This window comes from Oncorhynchus tshawytscha, unplaced genomic scaffold (genome assembly GCF_018296145.1).
Source record: "Oncorhynchus tshawytscha isolate Ot180627B unplaced genomic scaffold, Otsh_v2.0 Un_contig_19620_pilon_pilon, whole genome shotgun sequence".
NCBI classification, from domain to species: domain Eukaryota; kingdom Metazoa; phylum Chordata; class Actinopteri; order Salmoniformes; family Salmonidae; genus Oncorhynchus; species Oncorhynchus tshawytscha.
In genome coordinates, this window is record NW_024609173.1 from 91015 (window position 1) to 108670 (window position 17656).

At 43.5% G+C, this 17656-nt stretch overlaps 1 protein-coding gene across 1 annotated transcript; it reads left to right on the forward strand.

Annotated features, from left to right (window-relative positions):
- The first annotated feature begins 5615 nt into the window (after positions 1–5615).
- Positions 5616–10109, forward strand: LOC121844383 (actin, non-muscle 6.2). Its single transcript, XM_042314409.1, has 6 exons — positions 5616–5774; positions 6237–6363; positions 7849–8088; positions 8353–8791; positions 9244–9425; positions 9630–10109. The coding sequence occupies exons 2-6, from the start codon at positions 6238–6240 to the stop codon at positions 9771–9773; spliced, it is 1131 nt and encodes a 376-aa protein (XP_042170343.1). The 5' UTR covers positions 5616–5774; position 6237; the 3' UTR covers positions 9774–10109.
- Positions 10110–17656: the final 7547 nt, after the last annotated feature.

Below are 17656 nucleotides of genomic sequence, written 5' to 3' on the forward strand. Positions count from 1 at the left end.
GATATGTTAGTAGGAGGAGATATGTTAGGAGGAGATATGTTAGTAGGAGATATGTTCGTAGGAGGAGATATGTTAGTAGGAGGAGATGTGCTAGTAGGAGATATGTTAGGAGGAGATATGTTAGTAGGAGATATGTTAGTAGGAGGAGATATGTTAGTAGGAGGAGATGTGCTAGTAGGAGATATGCTAGTAGGAGATATGTTAGTAGGAGACATGTTAGTAGGAGATATGTTAGTAGGAGATATGTTAGTAGGAGGAGATATGTTAGTAGGAGGAGATGTGCTAGTAGGAGATGTGCTAGTAGGAGATATGTTAGTAGGACATATGTTAGTAGGAGATATGTTAGTAGGAGATATGTATCTTTAAAATGACTTATTTAAAGCGCCCAGCACGTCATCCACGTTAACAGTTTTAAAAATGTCAGAGAGTGAGATTGGGAAGCGACAGCAGAGAAGTCCTGTAAGGCAATACGAACCAGACTAGATGCCAAAACTGTGACGGCCGGGATGGAGAAATTGTACAATGATTGCTCTGCAAGTAAATCAAATCAAATCAAATCAAATTGTATTTGTCACATACACATGGTTAGCAGATGTTAATGCGAGTGTAGCGAAATGCTTGTGCTTCTAGTTCCGACAATGCAGTAATAATCCAACAAGTAATCTAACTAACAATTCCAAAAAAAAAAACTACTGTCTTATACACAGTGTAAGGGGATAAAGAATATGTACATAAAGATATACAGTGCCTTGCGAAAGTATTCGCCCCCCTTGAACTTTGCTACCTTTTGCCACATTTCAGGCTTCAAACATAAAGATATAAAACTGTATTTTTTTGTGAAGAATCAACAAGTGGGACACAATCATGAAGTGGAACGACATTTATTGGATATTTCAAACTTTTTTAACAAATCAAAAACTGAAAAATTGGGCGTGCAAAATTATTCAGCCCCTTTACTTTCAGTGCAGCAAACTCTCTCCAGAAGTTCAGTGAGGATCTCTGAATGATCCAATGTTGACCTAATGACTAATGATGATAAATACAATCCACCTGTGTGTAATCAAGTCTCCGTATAAATGCACCTGCACTGTGATAGTCTCAGAGGTCCGTTAAAAGCGCAGAGAGCATCATGAAGAACAAGGAACACACCAGGCAGGTCCAAGATACTGCTGTGAAGAAGTTTAAAGCCGGATTTGGATACAAAAAGATTTCCCAAGCTTTAAACATCCCAAGGAGCACTGTGCAAGCGATAATATTTAAATGGAAGGAGTATCAGACCACTGCAAATCTACCAAGACCTGGCCGTCCCTCTAAACTTTCAGCTCATACAAGGAGAAGACTGATCAGAGATGCAGCCAAGAGGCCCATGATCACTCTGGATGAACTGCAGAGATCTACAGCTGAGGTGGGAGACTCTGTCCATAGGACAACAATCAGTCGTATATTGCACAAATCTGGCCTTTATGGAAGATTGGCAAGAAGGAAGCCATTTCTTAAAGATATCCATAAAAAGTGTTGTTTAAAGTTTGCCACAAGCCACCTGGGAGACACACCAAACATGTGGAAGAAAGTGCTCTGGTCAGATGAAACCAAAATTGAACTTTTTGGCAACAATGCAAAACGTTATGTTTGGCGTAAAAGCAACACAGCTCATCACCCTGAACACACCATCCCCACTGTCAAACATGGTGGTGGCAGCATCATGGTTTGGGCCTGCTTTTCTTCAGCAGGGACAGGGAAGACGGTTAAAATTGATGGGAAGATGGATGGAGCCAAATACAGGACCATTCTGGAAGAAAACCTGATGGAGTCTGCAAAAGACCTGAGACTGGGATGGAGATTTGTCTTCCAACAAGACAATGATCCAAAACATAAAGCAAAATCTACAATGGAAGGGTTCAAAAATAAACATATCCAGGTGTTAGAATGGCCAAGTCAAAGTCCAGACCTGAATCCAATCGAGAATCTGTGGAAAGAACTGAAAACTGCTGTTCACAAATGCTCTCCATACAACCTCACTGAGCTCGAGCTGTTTTGCAAGGAGGAATGGTAAAAAATTTCAGTCTCTCGATGTGCAAAACTGATAGAGACATACCCCAAGCGACTTACAGCTGTAATCGCAGCAAAAGGTGGCGCTACAAAGTATTAACTTAAGGGGGCTGAATAATTTTGCACGCCCAATTTTTCAGTTTTTGATTTGTTAAAAAAGTTTGAAATATCCAATAAATGTCGTTCCACATCATGATTGTGTCCCACTTGTTGTTGATTCTTCACAAAAAAATACAGTTTTATATCTTTATGTTTTAAGCCTGAAATGTGGCAAAAGGTCGCAAAGTTCAAGGGGGCCGAATACTTTCGCAAGGCACTGTATGAATGAGTGATGGTACAGAGCAGCTTAGGCAAGATACAGTAGATGGTATCGAGTACAGTATATACATATGAGATGAGTATGTAAACAAAGTGGCATAGTTAAAGTGGCTAGTGATACATGTATTACATAACGATGCAGTAGATGATATAGAGTACAGTATATACGTATACATATGAGATGAATAATGTAGGGTATGTAAACATTATATTAGGTAGCATTGTTTAAAGTGGCTAGTGATATATTTTACATTTCCCATCAATTCCCATTATTAAAGTGGCTGGAGTTGAGTCAGTGTGTTGGCAGCAGCCACTCAATGTTAGTGGTGGCTGTTTAACAGTCTGATGGCCTTGAGATAGAAGCTGTTTTGTCAGTCTCTCGGTCCCAGCTTTGATGCACCTGTACTGACCTCGCCTTCTGGATGATAGCGGGGTGAACAGGCAGTGGCTCGGGTGGTTGTTGTCCTTGATGATCTTTATGGCCTTCCTGTAACATCGGGTGGTGTAGGTGTCCTGGTGGGCAGGTAGTTTGCCCCCGGTGATGCGTTGTGAGAACTGGCCACCCCACATAGCCTGGTTCCTCTCTAGGTTTCTTCCTAGGTTTTGGCCTTTCTAGGGAGTTTTTCCTAGCCACCATGCTTCTACACCTGCATTGCTTGCTGTTTGGGGTTTTAGGCTGGGTTTCTGTACAGCACTTTGAGATATCAGCTGATGTACGAAGGGCTATATAAATAAATTTGATTTGATTTGATTTGTGCAGACCTCACTACCCTCTGGAGAGCCTTACGGTTGAGGGCGGAGCAGTTGCCGTACCAGGCGGTGATACAGCCCGCCAGGATGCTCTCGATTGTGCATCTGTAGAAGTTTGTGAGTGCTTTTGGTGACAAGCCGAATTTCTTCAGCCTCCTGAGGTTGAAGAGGCGCTGCTGCGCCTCCTTCACGATGCTGTCTGTGTGAGTGGACCAATTCAGTTTGTCTGTGATGTGTATGCCGAGGAACTTGAAACTTACTACCCTCTCCACTACTGTTCCATCGATGTGGATAGGGGGGAGTTCCCTCTGCTGCTTCCTGAAGTCCTACAAAGGCCTACAAAGCTCCAGCTCTCACACACCATATGTGGAGCAACAGATTGTTGGATGTCTATGAACAAGCTGTAATACATCACTGCAGAAACACATTTCATTGATGAGCTCTTGGGAAATGAAGTCCCATGTAGGGACTGACCACAGAACATGGAGGAGGCACACAGCAGAAAACCTAAAACGGCATTAACTACCATTGTTGCTGAGTGGGTGGGGGACAGTGGTAAGATGAGCGCTGTGTGGTAGGGTTTCCACTAGAAAGCACAGCCACAAAGTCAATATTGTCTATCATAAAAATTATAGAAATAGGCGGGGTTTATGACTTTGTGGCTGTGGTAACTACAGTGACGACTATCTGGTAGGTAGCCAGGTCTGTGGTAGATTGAACAGCATTGCCCCTTAGTTGAGCAGTTTACTACCGCTGTTAGCAGTGGCGTGTATTCATAGATGGCAAGGGAAGTCAGACTTTCCCAAAACATTGACCAATAAAACAATACATAAACGTCCTTCAGTTCACAAGAGGCTGAACGAATCTCACCGGAGAAAGCATCCTAGCGAGCGAAACAGCAGCCATCTATCTGATGCTGTGTGGTCAACATTATTGCCGCCCGTAGCTTTGAATGCAAGGGAAGCCAGCAAGCATTTGGCCTCCCTCGATCATTAAAAAAATAATAATAATAGCCAATCGGCGTTGAGCTAAACTGAGCGAGCTCAACTGTGAATGGTCCTGGCACACCCCAAAAAAAGTGTAAATGGAATCCAGTATGGATTTCACATCAAAAGCCAAACATAATTGACAGAGACATGAATTGTATCTTGTTGTGCTGTTTTCCTCCGTTTGCTAGCTAGCTAGTTAAAATTGGCCCTTTCCTAAATTACCCATGGATGGAGATAGGGATTTGGACTTGTGGTTTTACTTAATTCTCTGTACTGGCCAATGATTACAACAGCAATTTTGATCCAACCATTAATTCATACATTGTGCCCCTGGCCTAAGAGGATGGAAGTTCAATATGTAGCTAATATACTGTAGTAGGCTAATGTTAACTAGCGGCACATCGTTGCCCATGAAAGGAAGTTAGGTTGCGAGCAAGAAGTTTAGCCAGGTAGCCTAGGAAAACAAAAACTAAGTGTGTACTGTATGACAGAGTCATAGACTGTTTCGTCAACATGAAAGAGAGGAGGATGGCATTGGAATTTCTCTACAAGTAGAGTCAACATGTTTTTTCTACTTGCACAAATGCACACACACACACACACACACACACACACACACACACACACAAATCAGAACCATGGACAGCCACATCACATTTAGCTTACATTGATTGGACTAAATTGTTTTTGGTATCTTTTAGTTGTCACTGTATTAGATTAAGCAGAGGTGATTTGATGATGTTGAAATGGTGCTGGAATAGTGAAGGCAGCATCTGTTTTCTTTGCAACTTGTGGCAACTCTGTGGTTCTAAATCAACAGTTGTTTAGTAGTCTGAAAATGTCAGAAACATTAACTTGACCATGCTGTAGATCATGTAACTGTTTGTTACATTCAATATGGTTTGTGGACTCCACCAGACCGAGGTTGCTCTCCAGTTTTGTGATGAAACAAAGGTGTTGTTGAATTTATTCAGCCACTGTCTTCTTATTGTCTCAACCTTAGGCCCATATATCACGATCACAAGCCATATGAGCTAACATGTTATTGAGCAAACAACCAGTGATTTTACCCACACACCACTACTGCCTGTTCTTTCAAAATAATAGTTTGTGAAACATTTATTTAACAAAACAAAACAATCAAGCCATATTCATAAATTACGAAGGAATCGAGCACATAGAGGTATTACATTTGATCGCGCACTATCGGCTACTTTTGTCTCACTACAATATGATCGCCCCAGACCTCTTTTCCCCAGACCTCTTCTTTGTTGTCTTTTCCACCATGTGGATTCACTTGATATTGGGTTAGCCTGCTAACACATTCAACGACGTTGCTTACATTTCCAAATGATACTGAATTTAAATGACCCAAAACCTTTCGGCTAACCCAACATATACCTGTTACCTTCCAATCTCTTTATTGTCGTCTACCATGTGAATGACAACGGTCGGTCACTTCCACCGTAAAACACCCCCCAATCCAATCCGGTGTCTTTTTTTGAAAACAATGCCCATATTTGGTGTGAGCAGGTGAACGCGAAGGCGGAGGAAGAGGCACGGTTGGGGAGAAAAGGAGGTATATAGTCTCCTGCTGAAATGTGGATGCTACACTTCATTGAAGACATCATTCCCGGATTCTTGAAGAGAAAGCATCCTAACTGACAGGTAAGCAAACGCCACTATCCCGACGTTTGAGAAAGCCAATCAGAAATGTCGAGTTGTATCGCTAAATGTGTTCTAGCTATGGTTAAAATCACTTGATTTGAAATACAGCTTTGCTTGGATTTGTCTGAATACGTGTTTGAGCTGTTGGGATCGGAGCCATATTGAGAAAAAATAAATGACTGATTGGAATTCTTTGCATTGTTCCAAATGATTTATATTTGGTTTAATTCCACTGTTTTTACAAGGTCTGCTAGTAGACTAGTTCTCTGTAAGTCGGTGGTTAAACATTTTTACGAATTACAGTTGACTATGGTCTTATGTCTACACTTGAGGACCTCTAATTTGTCACATTTATACTGTAGTAATTGGTGGTCTGTTTTGACATGTACCCTGCACCAGAAAATGGTATGGCTTTGTTCTTGATTTTTAGGCCTTGCTTCATTAATCCTCTTTTTTTTCCAGAATGGCTGAAGATGATATTGCTGCACTGGTGGTTGACAATGGTTCAGGCATGTGCAAGGCTGGTTTTGCAGGGGATGATGCTCCCCGTGCTGTCTTCCCCTCCATTGTTGGAAGACCCAGACATCAGGTTGGAACCATACTGGGCTCTTGGATATCGGCTTCACTTAATATATTCTATACTTTTATACACAAACTATATGTGGACACTCCTTCAAATTAGTGGATTTGGCTGTTTCATCCACATGTTGTCAGTAGAAGGGCCTTACTGACTTTCAATGTGGCACTGTCCTAGAATGCCACCTTTCCAACAAGTCAAATTCCTGCCCTGCTAGAGCTGCCCTGGTCAACTGTAAGTGCTGTTATTGAAGTGGAAACATCTAGGAGCAACAATAGCTCAGCTGTGAAGTGGTAGGCCACACAAGCTCACAGAATGGGACTGTTGAAGCGTGTAAAAATTGTCTGACCTTGGTTGCAACACTCCCTACCGAGTTTCAAACTGCCCCTGGAAGCAACGTCAGCAGAAGAACTGTTCGGCCGGAGCTTAATGAAATGAGTTTCCGTGGCCAAGCAGCTGCACACAAGCCTAAGATCACTATGCGCGTTGGCTGGCGTGGTGTAGAGCTCACTGCCATTGGACTCTGGGGCAGTGGAAACACGTTCTCTTGAGTGCTGATTCACGCCTCACCATCTTGCAGTCTGAAAGATGAATCTGGGTTTGGCGGATGCCAGGAGAACGCTTTCTGCCCGACTGTGTAGTGTCAACTAAAGTTTGGTGGAGGAATAATGATCTGGGGCTGTTCATGTTTCAGGCTAGGCCACTTAATTCCATTAATGGGACATCTCAACACTACAGCATACAATGACATTCTGTGCTCTTGTCTTTGTGGCAACAGTTTGGGCTAAGACCATTTCCTGCTTCAGCATGACAATACTCCTGTACACAAAGTGAGGTCCATACAGAAATGGTCTGTGGATCGTATGGAAGAACTTGACTGGCATGCTCAGAGCCCGGAGTTCAACACCATCGAACACTTTTGTGATGAAGTGGAACACTGACTGCGAGTCAGGCCTATTTGCTCAACATCAGTGCCTGACTTCACTAATGCTCTTGTGGCTGAATGGAAGCAATTCCCCACAGCATTGTTCAAACATCTAGTGGAAAGCCTTCTCAGATGAGTGGAGGCTATTATAGCAGCAAAGGAGGGGACCAACTCTATATTAATACTCGTGATTTTGGAATTTAGATGTTTGCGCATGTGTCCACTCACTTTTGGTAATATTCTCTATATTTGACTTTGGGGTGGTTTAAAGAGGCTATACAGAACTCTTCCTTCTGGGGGTGCTCTTGAGCCATGAGGTCCACTAAATGGACAAATATTGGCCAGAAATGGCCTCATTATAAAGAAAGGGACACCCCTCCTCAAACCCACTAACAAAAGCATAATGTATTGGTAGCCTAAAGATTGTGATTTCATGAGTTAAGAAATTGATTGCGCTGTGTATGTGAAACCTACAGGCAACTCTAGCCAACATTTGAAAACAACTTCTATAGTGTAACTTGAGTTTATGCGTAGTGCAGGGACAAAGTGTAACGTAATGTCTCTTTCCCCAGGGTGTGATGGTGGGCATGGGACAGAAGGACAGCTACGTGGGAGATGAGGCCCAGAGCAAGAGGGGCATCCTGACTCTGAAGTACCCCATCGAGCACGGCATTGTTACCAACTGGGACGACATGGAGAAGATCTGGCATCACACCTTCTACAATGAGCTGCGTGTGGCCCCCGAAGAGCATCCCGTCCTGCTCACAGAGGCCCCACTCAACCCCAAAGCCAACAGGGAGAAGATGACCCAGGTAAGTGGGGGCATTAGTGTGTTTTACAAATGAAACCCTGTGGCAGTAGCAAATAAACCCAGCCACTTTATTTACATGGACTCCTCATCCACTAGCAGAATGTAGAGCAGTTTCACATCAGGGTTACTCTGTTCACCTTGCCTGAGGGTAGGTATTGAGTAGTGGTGGGCCTCACATTCTTAGCAGTATTTGTAGGTGTTTAAAACACCCTTTTTATAAAGGGTCTCTCACTCTCCTAATTCCCACCTTCTATTCTTCCACCAGATCATGTTTGAGACCTTCAACAGCCCAGCCATGTATGTAGGTATCCAGGCCGTGCTTTCTTTGTACGCATCTGGTCGCACCACAGGAATCGTGATGGATTCCGGGGATGGCGTTAGCCACACGGTGCCCATCTACGAGGGCTACGCTCTTCCCCACGCCATCCTGCGTCTGGACCTGGCCGGACGCGACCTCACGGACTACCTGATGAAGATCCTGACTGAGCGTGGCTACAGCTTCACCACCACGGCCGAGAGGGAGATTGTGCGCGACATCAAGGAGAAGCTGGCCTACGTGGCGCTGGACTTTGAGCAGGAGATGAAGACCTCTGCCTCCAGTTCCTCTCTGGAGAAGAGCTACGAGCTGCCTGATGGACAGGTCATCACTATCGGCAACGAGCGCTTCCGGTGCCCTGAGACCATGTTCCAGCCGTCATTCATTGGTGAGATGTTTTTCTGTGTCTTCAAAGAGGAACTTCAGCTAAAAATGTCTTTGTTAAAAGCCATTTGTCTATTGTTGGCGACTATATAGTAATTCTCGTCCTGAAAATGATGTTTCCTCTTGGTAGAGGTCACACAAGAAGCACCCTCTGTTATGTATTGATATGACTTCATAAGCACTAAACACCCAACTTTCTGGCTTTTTTAAAATGTATTTTTTTATAAATCATCGGACAAAGGTTCCATTTGGCCACTGGAGTCGCTCTTTAATACATGTACAAATGTTCTTGTCTCAACAATGTTACTCAGCTTAGTGACAGTCATTCACCACCATACAATCCTCTGGAGCTCTGAGGTTCTTGCCAGTTGTGTGTTCACTGACCTCATTAAAAGAGCCATACTTGTAGGCCTGTTCCTGGGGCTGCAATTGACATGTACATGCTTGCTTTTGTAGGCATGGAAAGCACTGGAGTGCATGAGACCACCTACAACTCTATCATGAAGTGTGATGTGGACATCAGGAAAGACCTGTATGCCAACACTGTTCTCTCAGGTGGAACCACCATGTTCCCTGGCATCGCTGATAGAATGCAGAAGGAGATCAGTGGCTTGGCACCTCCTACTATGAAGATTAAGGTGGGCATTCACGTGTTATTCTGTGACTTTTAGACCATGGGCATTCAGTGTGGCATCTCGACAAGCCCTATTTATATTTCTCTCGCTCTTTTTGGCTTCCCAAATACTTTCATCAGACATCTAATTTATGAATGTATTCTGTACTAAAACAACTTTAGATCTCCCTGTTTAACTAATGAATACTTTCAAATCTCTTGTTGCCAGATCATCGCCCCTCCCGAGCGTAAATACTCTGTGTGGATTGGCGGTTCCATCCTGGCCTCTCTCTCCACCTTCCAACAGATGTGGATTTCCAAACAGGAATACGAGGAATCCGGCCCGTCTATCGTCCACCGCAAATGTTTCTAAAGCCTTGACTCTTAACCTCGGTGTTACTCCTTTCAGGGAGTCTGTTATTTAAGATGGCTCTCCTGTCCAGAAGCCAACACCTTGCCCCTATCCCCTAATTTGTGTGGCTCTAAAATGATCAGATGAGTAGCAGTGACTTCCACCTATCCTAACCGGTAGAGATAAAGCCATATTGTTTCAGTTCTACATGGTGTCCTGGGGGGGAGTGACTGGGTGGTTTCTGGGTAGGCTCAGTGTTAGGGTTGTGACATTCTGCCTTGTGTTGTATTTGTTACTATTAGTCTTGTATGTAACATCTGCTACTGGGCCATTGAATAAACATTCACTGTAATGTGATACTCTGTGTAGTCTATTTGCAACATTAAGTCTTGTCATATGTTCAGAATGCCTTTGTCACTTTTAAATTTACTGATCATTTCAGGGAATGATGTGATTTGTAAACACACTTAATGTATTTGTCATTGGCTGGAACCCACTGCAGGTTAAATCAAATGGTTTTCTCATTGTTAAATTGTCTTGGTGAACCTCACGTCTATGGCTTCATCTCTCAGATCTTTGGGATGTGCTGACCAGATTACATACTTTCATCTCAGTATAGAGGAAGGGAAGGTGAAGCCACTTCTATAATGTCCACTGAAAGCCCACTGTCTTTGACAGGAGTACATGCTAATGAACGGAAGTAGCTGTTCTAATCACATCGGTGATGACGAACATAAGAGGACAGCTCATTTTATATCAGGGGGGTCTTGTCATAAAGCTTTGCAGGTGTGTGTTCTACACCAGTGCTAAAACACCTGATGACAGTATTTAAATCCCAGACTGAAGCAGGTGAGTTTACCAAAGAGCTCGCTAGACCCGACACCTGTATTGGTCAACTGGGTGGGACTTCATACGGCAGGCACATTTCACTCAAAGCCAGGTTCACTGATTATTTTCAGTATTTATCTAGACCTGGGGGACCAGATGGGTGCCATTTAATGATCCTATTGAACAGCGCTAGGGTTAGTCCTGGAAGTAACACCTGCAGACTCCAGGCCCACAGCTGGAGATCCCTGATTTACATGCTATGTCCACTAGATGGCAGTGCCGTCTTCACATTCTGTCACATGACCTACACTGGTAGGGGAGCAGGTGCTGCTTTCACATTCTGTCACATGACCTACACTGGTAGGGGAGCAGGTGCTGCTTTCACATTCTGTCACTTGACCTACACAGGTAGTGAAGACTGAGGTCCAAACACTTAAGACACACCATATCCCCTCAGCCCTCAAATTAAGTGGACACTTCTGATGTATTATGTCTGACGAGTGTACAATTTCACATTTTTTAATTTTTTAAATTTATTTTACCTTTAACTAGGCAAGTCTGTTAAGAACAAATTCTTATTTTCAATGACTGCCTAGGAACAGTGGGTTAAGAGGAGGCGATGGAGGAATGGTTTTTAAATGGACTGTCCTTGCCTGGAAATTCATCACTCATTCACCCCGCCACCGGTAGCTTGTGGATGCTTTATATGCGCTACAGTCAATTGAGGGCATGTCTACTATTAAATATGTAATTATTAATATATGCCTACTGTATGATAGCTAGCTAAATAATGTTATCCGGCCTAGCTGGAACTTCTGAAGGGAAATGTTTTATTTCTACAATTTCCCAAACAAAAACATGTACTTTTTATGAGACGTGTTTGTGCCATGTGCATTAGTAGCATCATTTCTAACTTACATTTGTTTTTACTTACACTTGTATGTTGACTCCATATTGGCGCTCACTTTGACATTTTTGGTGGACTTTTCTTAGCGGATGCACAATCGTGAATTGAATTATGGGGAGTTTCAGGGCCCGGAGTGAACATACGGTAATTGTTCACTCGCAAACGAGGGCTTTTACATTATTTTTTACATTAAAAACTTCCCATACTTGGCTAATCATTTGGACCGCCCTCCAAGGTGGTGATGGGGATTCACCCAAGGGCATAAGACGAGGGTGTGTCTTTTCTGAGTTTGAACCGCAGCCAATGTTCCCTTCACATCCTGTCACATGACCTACACTGGTAGTGAAGACAGTGCTGCTGTCACATGACCTACACTGGTAGTGAAGACGGTGCTGACTGAGCATGGGAGAACCTCAGTGGTTTAATCTAAACCCTTAGGGATCTTAGTCTATATGTTTTTTTGGTGGCTGCATGTACCTAGAACTGATACTGTATAGCCCTCATATTCATATCTGGACTGGAAGCCAGTTCCACTGCTTTATTTTTCATTGTTCCCCTCTAATCAGGTATTGATTTAGACCTGGGATACCAGGTGGGTGCCAATAATGATTAGGTAGAACAGAAAACCAGACCTCCAGTGTATGAGCTGTACTCCAGACCTCCAGTGTATGAGCAGTACTCCAGATCTCCAGTGTATGAGCAGTACTCCAGACCTCCAGTGTATGAGCAGTACTCCAGACCTCCAGTGTATGAGCTGTACTCCAGACCTCCAGTGTATGAGCAGTACTCCAGACCTCCAGTGTATGAGCAGTACTCCAGACCTCCAGATCTCCAGTGTATGAGCAGTATTCCAGACCTCCAGTGTATTTCTCCTTCTCCCAAATCCAGTCAGCTGATTTTCTGAAAGAGCTGCAAAATCTGGACCTACAAATCAGCCGGGCTAGACAATCTGGACCCTTTCTTTCTAAAAATTATCTGCCGAAATTGTTGGCACCCCTATTACTAGCCTGTTCAACCTCTTTCGTGTCGTCTGAGATTCCCAAAGATTGGAAAGCAGCTGCGGTCATCCCCCTCTTCAAAGGGGGCGACCCTCTTGACCCAAACTGCTACAGACCTATATCTATCCTACACTGCCTTTCTAAGATCTTCGAAACCAAGTCAACAAACAGATTACCGACCATTTCGAATCTCACCGTACCCTCTCTGCTATGCAATCTGGTTTCAGAGCTGGTCATGGGTGCACCTCAGCCACGCTCAAGGTCCTAAACGATATCTTAACCTCCATCGATAAGAAACATTACTGTGCAGCCGTATTCAATGATCTGGCCAAGGCTTTCGACTCTGTCAATCACCACATCCTCATCGGCAGACTCGACAGCCTTGGTTTCTCAAATGATTGCCTCGCCTGGTTCATCAACTACTTCTCTGATAGAGTTCAGTGTGTCAAATCGGAGGGTCTGCTGTCCGGACCTCTGGCAGTCTCTATGGGGGGTGCCACAGGGTGTAAACTCTCCTTCCAGACCCACATCAAACATCTCCAATCCAAACTTAAATCTAGAATTGGCTTCCTATCTCGCAACAAAGCATCCTTCACTCATTCTGCCAAACATACCCTTGCAAAACTGACTATCCTACCGATCCTCGACTTCGGCGATGTCATTTACAAAATAGCCTCCAATACCCTACTCAACTAATTGGATGCAGTTAAACACACTGCCATCCGTTTTGTCACCAAAGCCCCATATACTACCCACCATTACGACCTGTACGCTCTCGTTGGCTGGCCCACGCTTCATACTCGTCGCCAAACCCACTGTCTCCATGTCATCTACAAGACCCTGCTAGGTAAAGTCCCCCCTTATCTCAGCTCGCTGGTCACCATAGCATCACCCACCTGTAGCACGCGCTCCAGCAGGTATATCTCTCTGGTCACCCCCAAAACCAATTATTTCTTTGGGCGCCTCTCCTTCCAGTTCTCTGCTGCCAATGACTGGAACGAACTACAAAAATCTCTGAAACTGGAAACACTTATCTCCCTCACTAGATTTAAGCACCAGCTGTCAGAGCAGCTCACAGATTACTGCACCTGTACATAGCCCACCTATAATTTAGCCCAAACAACTACCTCTTTCCCTACTGTATTTATTTATTTTATTTATTTATTTATTTTGCTCCTTTGCTATATTGTATTTACTTTTCCACCATGGCCTTTTTTTTTGCCTTTACCTCCCTTCTCTCACCTCATTTGCCCACATCGTATATAAACTTGTTTCTACTGTATTATTGACTGTATGTTTGTTTTACTCCATGTGTAACTCTGTGTCGTTGTATCTGTCGAACTGCTTTGCTTTATCTTGGCCAGGTCGCAATCGTAAATGAGAACTTGTTCTCAACTTGACTACCTGGTTAAATAAAGGTGAAAAAAAATAATACATGAGCAGTACTCCAGACCTCCAGTGTATGAGCAGTACTCCAGACCTCCAGTGTATGAGCAGTACTCCAGACCTCCAGTGTATGAGCAGTACTCCAGACCTCCAGTGTATGAGCAGTACTCCAGACCTCCAGTATGAGCAGTATGAGCAGTACTCCAGACCTCCAGTGTATGAGCAGTACAGACCTCCAGTGTATGAGCAGTACTCCAGACCTCCAGCAGTACTCCAGACCTCCAGTGTATGAGCAGTACTCCAGACCTCCAGTGTATGAGCAGTACTCCAGACCTCCAGTGTATGAGCAGTACTCCAGACCTCCAGTGTATGAGCAGTACTCCAGACCTCCAGCAGTATCCAGAGCAGTATGAGCAGTACTCCAGACCTCCAGTGTATGAGCAGTACTCTCCAGACCTCCAGAGTATGAGCAGTACTCCAGACCTCCAGTGTATGAGCAGTACTCCAGACCTCCAGTGTATGAGCAGTACTCCAGACCTCCAGTGTATGAGCAGTACTCCAGACCTCCAGTGTATGAGCAGTACTCCAGACCTCCAGAGTATGAGCAGTACTCCAGACCTCCAGTGTATGAGCAGTACTCCAGACCTCCAGTGTATGAGCAGTACTCCAGACCTCCAGTGTATGAGCAGTACTCCAGACCTCCAGTGTATGAGCAGTACTCCAGACCTCCAGTGTATGAGCAGTAGCAGTCCAGACCTCCAGTGTATGAGCAGTACTCCAGACCTCCAGTGTATGAGCAGTACTCCAGACCTCCAGTGTATGAGCAGTACTCCAGATCTCCAGTGTATGAGCTGTACTCCAGACCTCCAGAGTATGAGCAGTACTCCAGACCTCCAGTGTATGAGCAGTACTCCAGACCTCCAGTGTATGAGCAGTACTCCAGACCTCCAGTGTATGAGCAGTACTCCAGACCTCCAGTGTATGAGCAGTACTCCAGACCTCCAGTGTATGAGCAGTACTCCAGACCTCCAGTGTATGAGCAGTACTCCAGACCTCCAGAGTATGAGCAGTACTCCAGACCTCCAGAGTATGAGCAGTACTCCAGATCTCCAGTGTATGAGCAGTACTCCAGACCTCCAGAGTATGAGCAGTACTCCAGACCTCCAGACCTCCAGACCTCCAGTATGAGCAGTACTCCAGACCTCAGTGTATGAGCAGTACTCCAGACCTCCAGTATGAGCAGTACTCCAGACCTCCAGTGTATGAGCAGTACTCCAGACCTCCAGTGTATGAGCAGTACTCCAGACCTCCAGTGTATGAGCAGTACTCCAGACCTCCAGTGTATGAGCAGTACTCCAGATCTCCAGTGTATGAGCAGTACTCCAGACCTCCAGTGTATGAGCAGTACTCCAGACCTCCAGTGTATGAGCAGTACTCCAGACCTCCAGTGTATGAGCAGTACTCCAGATCTCCAGTGTATGAGCTGTACTCCAGACCTCCAGAGTATGAGCAGTACTCCAGACCTCCAGTGTATGACCAGTACTCCAGACCTCCAGTGTATGAGCAGTACTCCAGACCTCCAGTGTATGAGCTGTACTCCAGACCTCCAGAGTATGAGCAGTACTCCAGACCTCCAGAGTATGAGCAGTACTCCAGACCTCCAGTGTATGAGCAGTACTCCAGACCTCCAGTGTATGAGCAGTACTCCAGACCTCCAGTGTATGAGCAGTACTCCAGACCTCCAGTGTATGAGCAGTACTCCAGATCTCCAGTGTATGAGCAGTACTCCAGAGTATGCCCCTGCTGTATAGAATCATAGGTTAAATCGGGTGTCAAACTCATTCCACGGAGGGTCGAGTGTCTGTGGGTTTTTGTTTTTTCCTTTCAATTAAGACCTAGACAACCAGGTGAGGGGAGTTCCTTACTAATTAGTGACAGTTTCACACCCAACTATCTGTTTATTGTTTTCCATCCTTTTGAGGAAAATCTATGAGGCTTTGGCCCCTTGTGGGGTATGAGATCGTTGAGACAATTTGGTTCATTGATCAATAACAACATTTTCTCTGAAAAGGAGGTAAAGGATGAGTGAATTATCTATTGGATTTTACATTTGTATAACAGCTCCAATTATGTGCTGATGTCATTGAATATTTAATTTAAACTTATTTATTCCCCAAACAATGATATAATCATCCATAAATATCACCTGTGAATTAATAAAACAAAGCAATGGACAAATGGCATATCTGCTCTCAAATGCATTACTCCTCCTGGATCTCTGTAGGAATATTCTTCGTGACCAGTACCTCATTCATAGTTCCATGTACACTATACCTGCTGTCTAAAATGCTTTTATGTTAGTAGGAGGAGATATGTTAGTAGGAGGAGGTATATTAGTAGGAGATATGTTAGTAGGAGGAGATATGTTAGTAGGAGATATGTTAGTGGGAGGAGATATGTTAGTAGGAGATATGTTAGTAGGAGGAGATATGTTAGTGGGAGATATGTTAGTGGGAGATATGTTAGTAGGAGATATGTTGGTAGGAGATATGTTGGTAGGAGATATGTTAGTAGGAGATATGTTAGTAGGAGGAGATATGTTAGTAGGAGGAGATATGTTAGTCAGAGATATGTTAGTAGGAGATATGTTAGTGGGAGGAGATATGTTTGTAGGAGATATGTTTGTAGGAGATATGTTAGTGGGAGGAGATATGTTAGTAGGAGATATGTTAGTGGAAGATATGTTAGTAGGATATATGTTAGTAGGAGATATGTTAGTAGGAGATATGTTAGTGGGAGGAGATATGTTAGTAGGAGATATGTTAGTGGGAGGAGATATGTTAGTAAGAGATATGTTAGTGGGAGGAGATATGTTAGTAGATATGTTAGTGTTAAAGATATGTTAGTGGGAGGATATATATGTTAGTAGGAGATATGTTAGTAGGAGATATGTTAGTGGGAGGAGATATGTTAGTAGGAGATATGTTAGTAGGAGATATGTTAGTGATGAGGAGATATGTTAGTAGGAGATATGTTAGTGGGAGGAGATATGTATGTAGGAGATATGTTTGTAGGAGATATGTTATTGGGAGGAGATATGTTATAGGAGATATGTTAGTGGAAGATATGTTAGTAGGATATATGTTAGTAGGAGATATGTTAGTAGGAGATATGTTACTCCTCCGGAGATATGTTAGTAGGAGATATGTTAGTAGGATATATGTTATGTAGGATATATGTTAGTCGGAGATATGTTAGTAGGAGGAGATATGTTGTTAGTCGGAGATATGTTAGTAGGAGATATGTTAGTAGGAGATATGTTAGTAGGAGATATGTTAGTAGGAGATATGTTAGTAGGAGGAGATATGTTAGTAGGAGATATGTTAGTAGGAGATATGTTAGTAGGAGATATGTTGGGAGATATGTTAGTAGGAGATATGTTAGTAGGAGATATGTTAGTAGGAGATATGTTAGTAGGAGATATGTTAGTGGGAGAGAGTATGTTAGTAGGAGATATGTTAGTAGGAGATATGGAGGAGATATGTTTGTAGGAGATATGTTAGTAGGAGATATGTTAGTAGGAGATATGTTAGTAGGAGATATGTTAGTGGATATGTTAGTAGGAGATATGTTAGTAGGAGATATGTTAGTGGAAGATATGTTAGTAGGATATATGTTAGTAGGAGATATGTTAGTAGGAGATATGTTAGTGGGAGGAGATATGTTAGTAGGAGATATGTTAGTGGGAGGAGATATGTTAGTAAGAGATATGTTAGTGGGAGGAG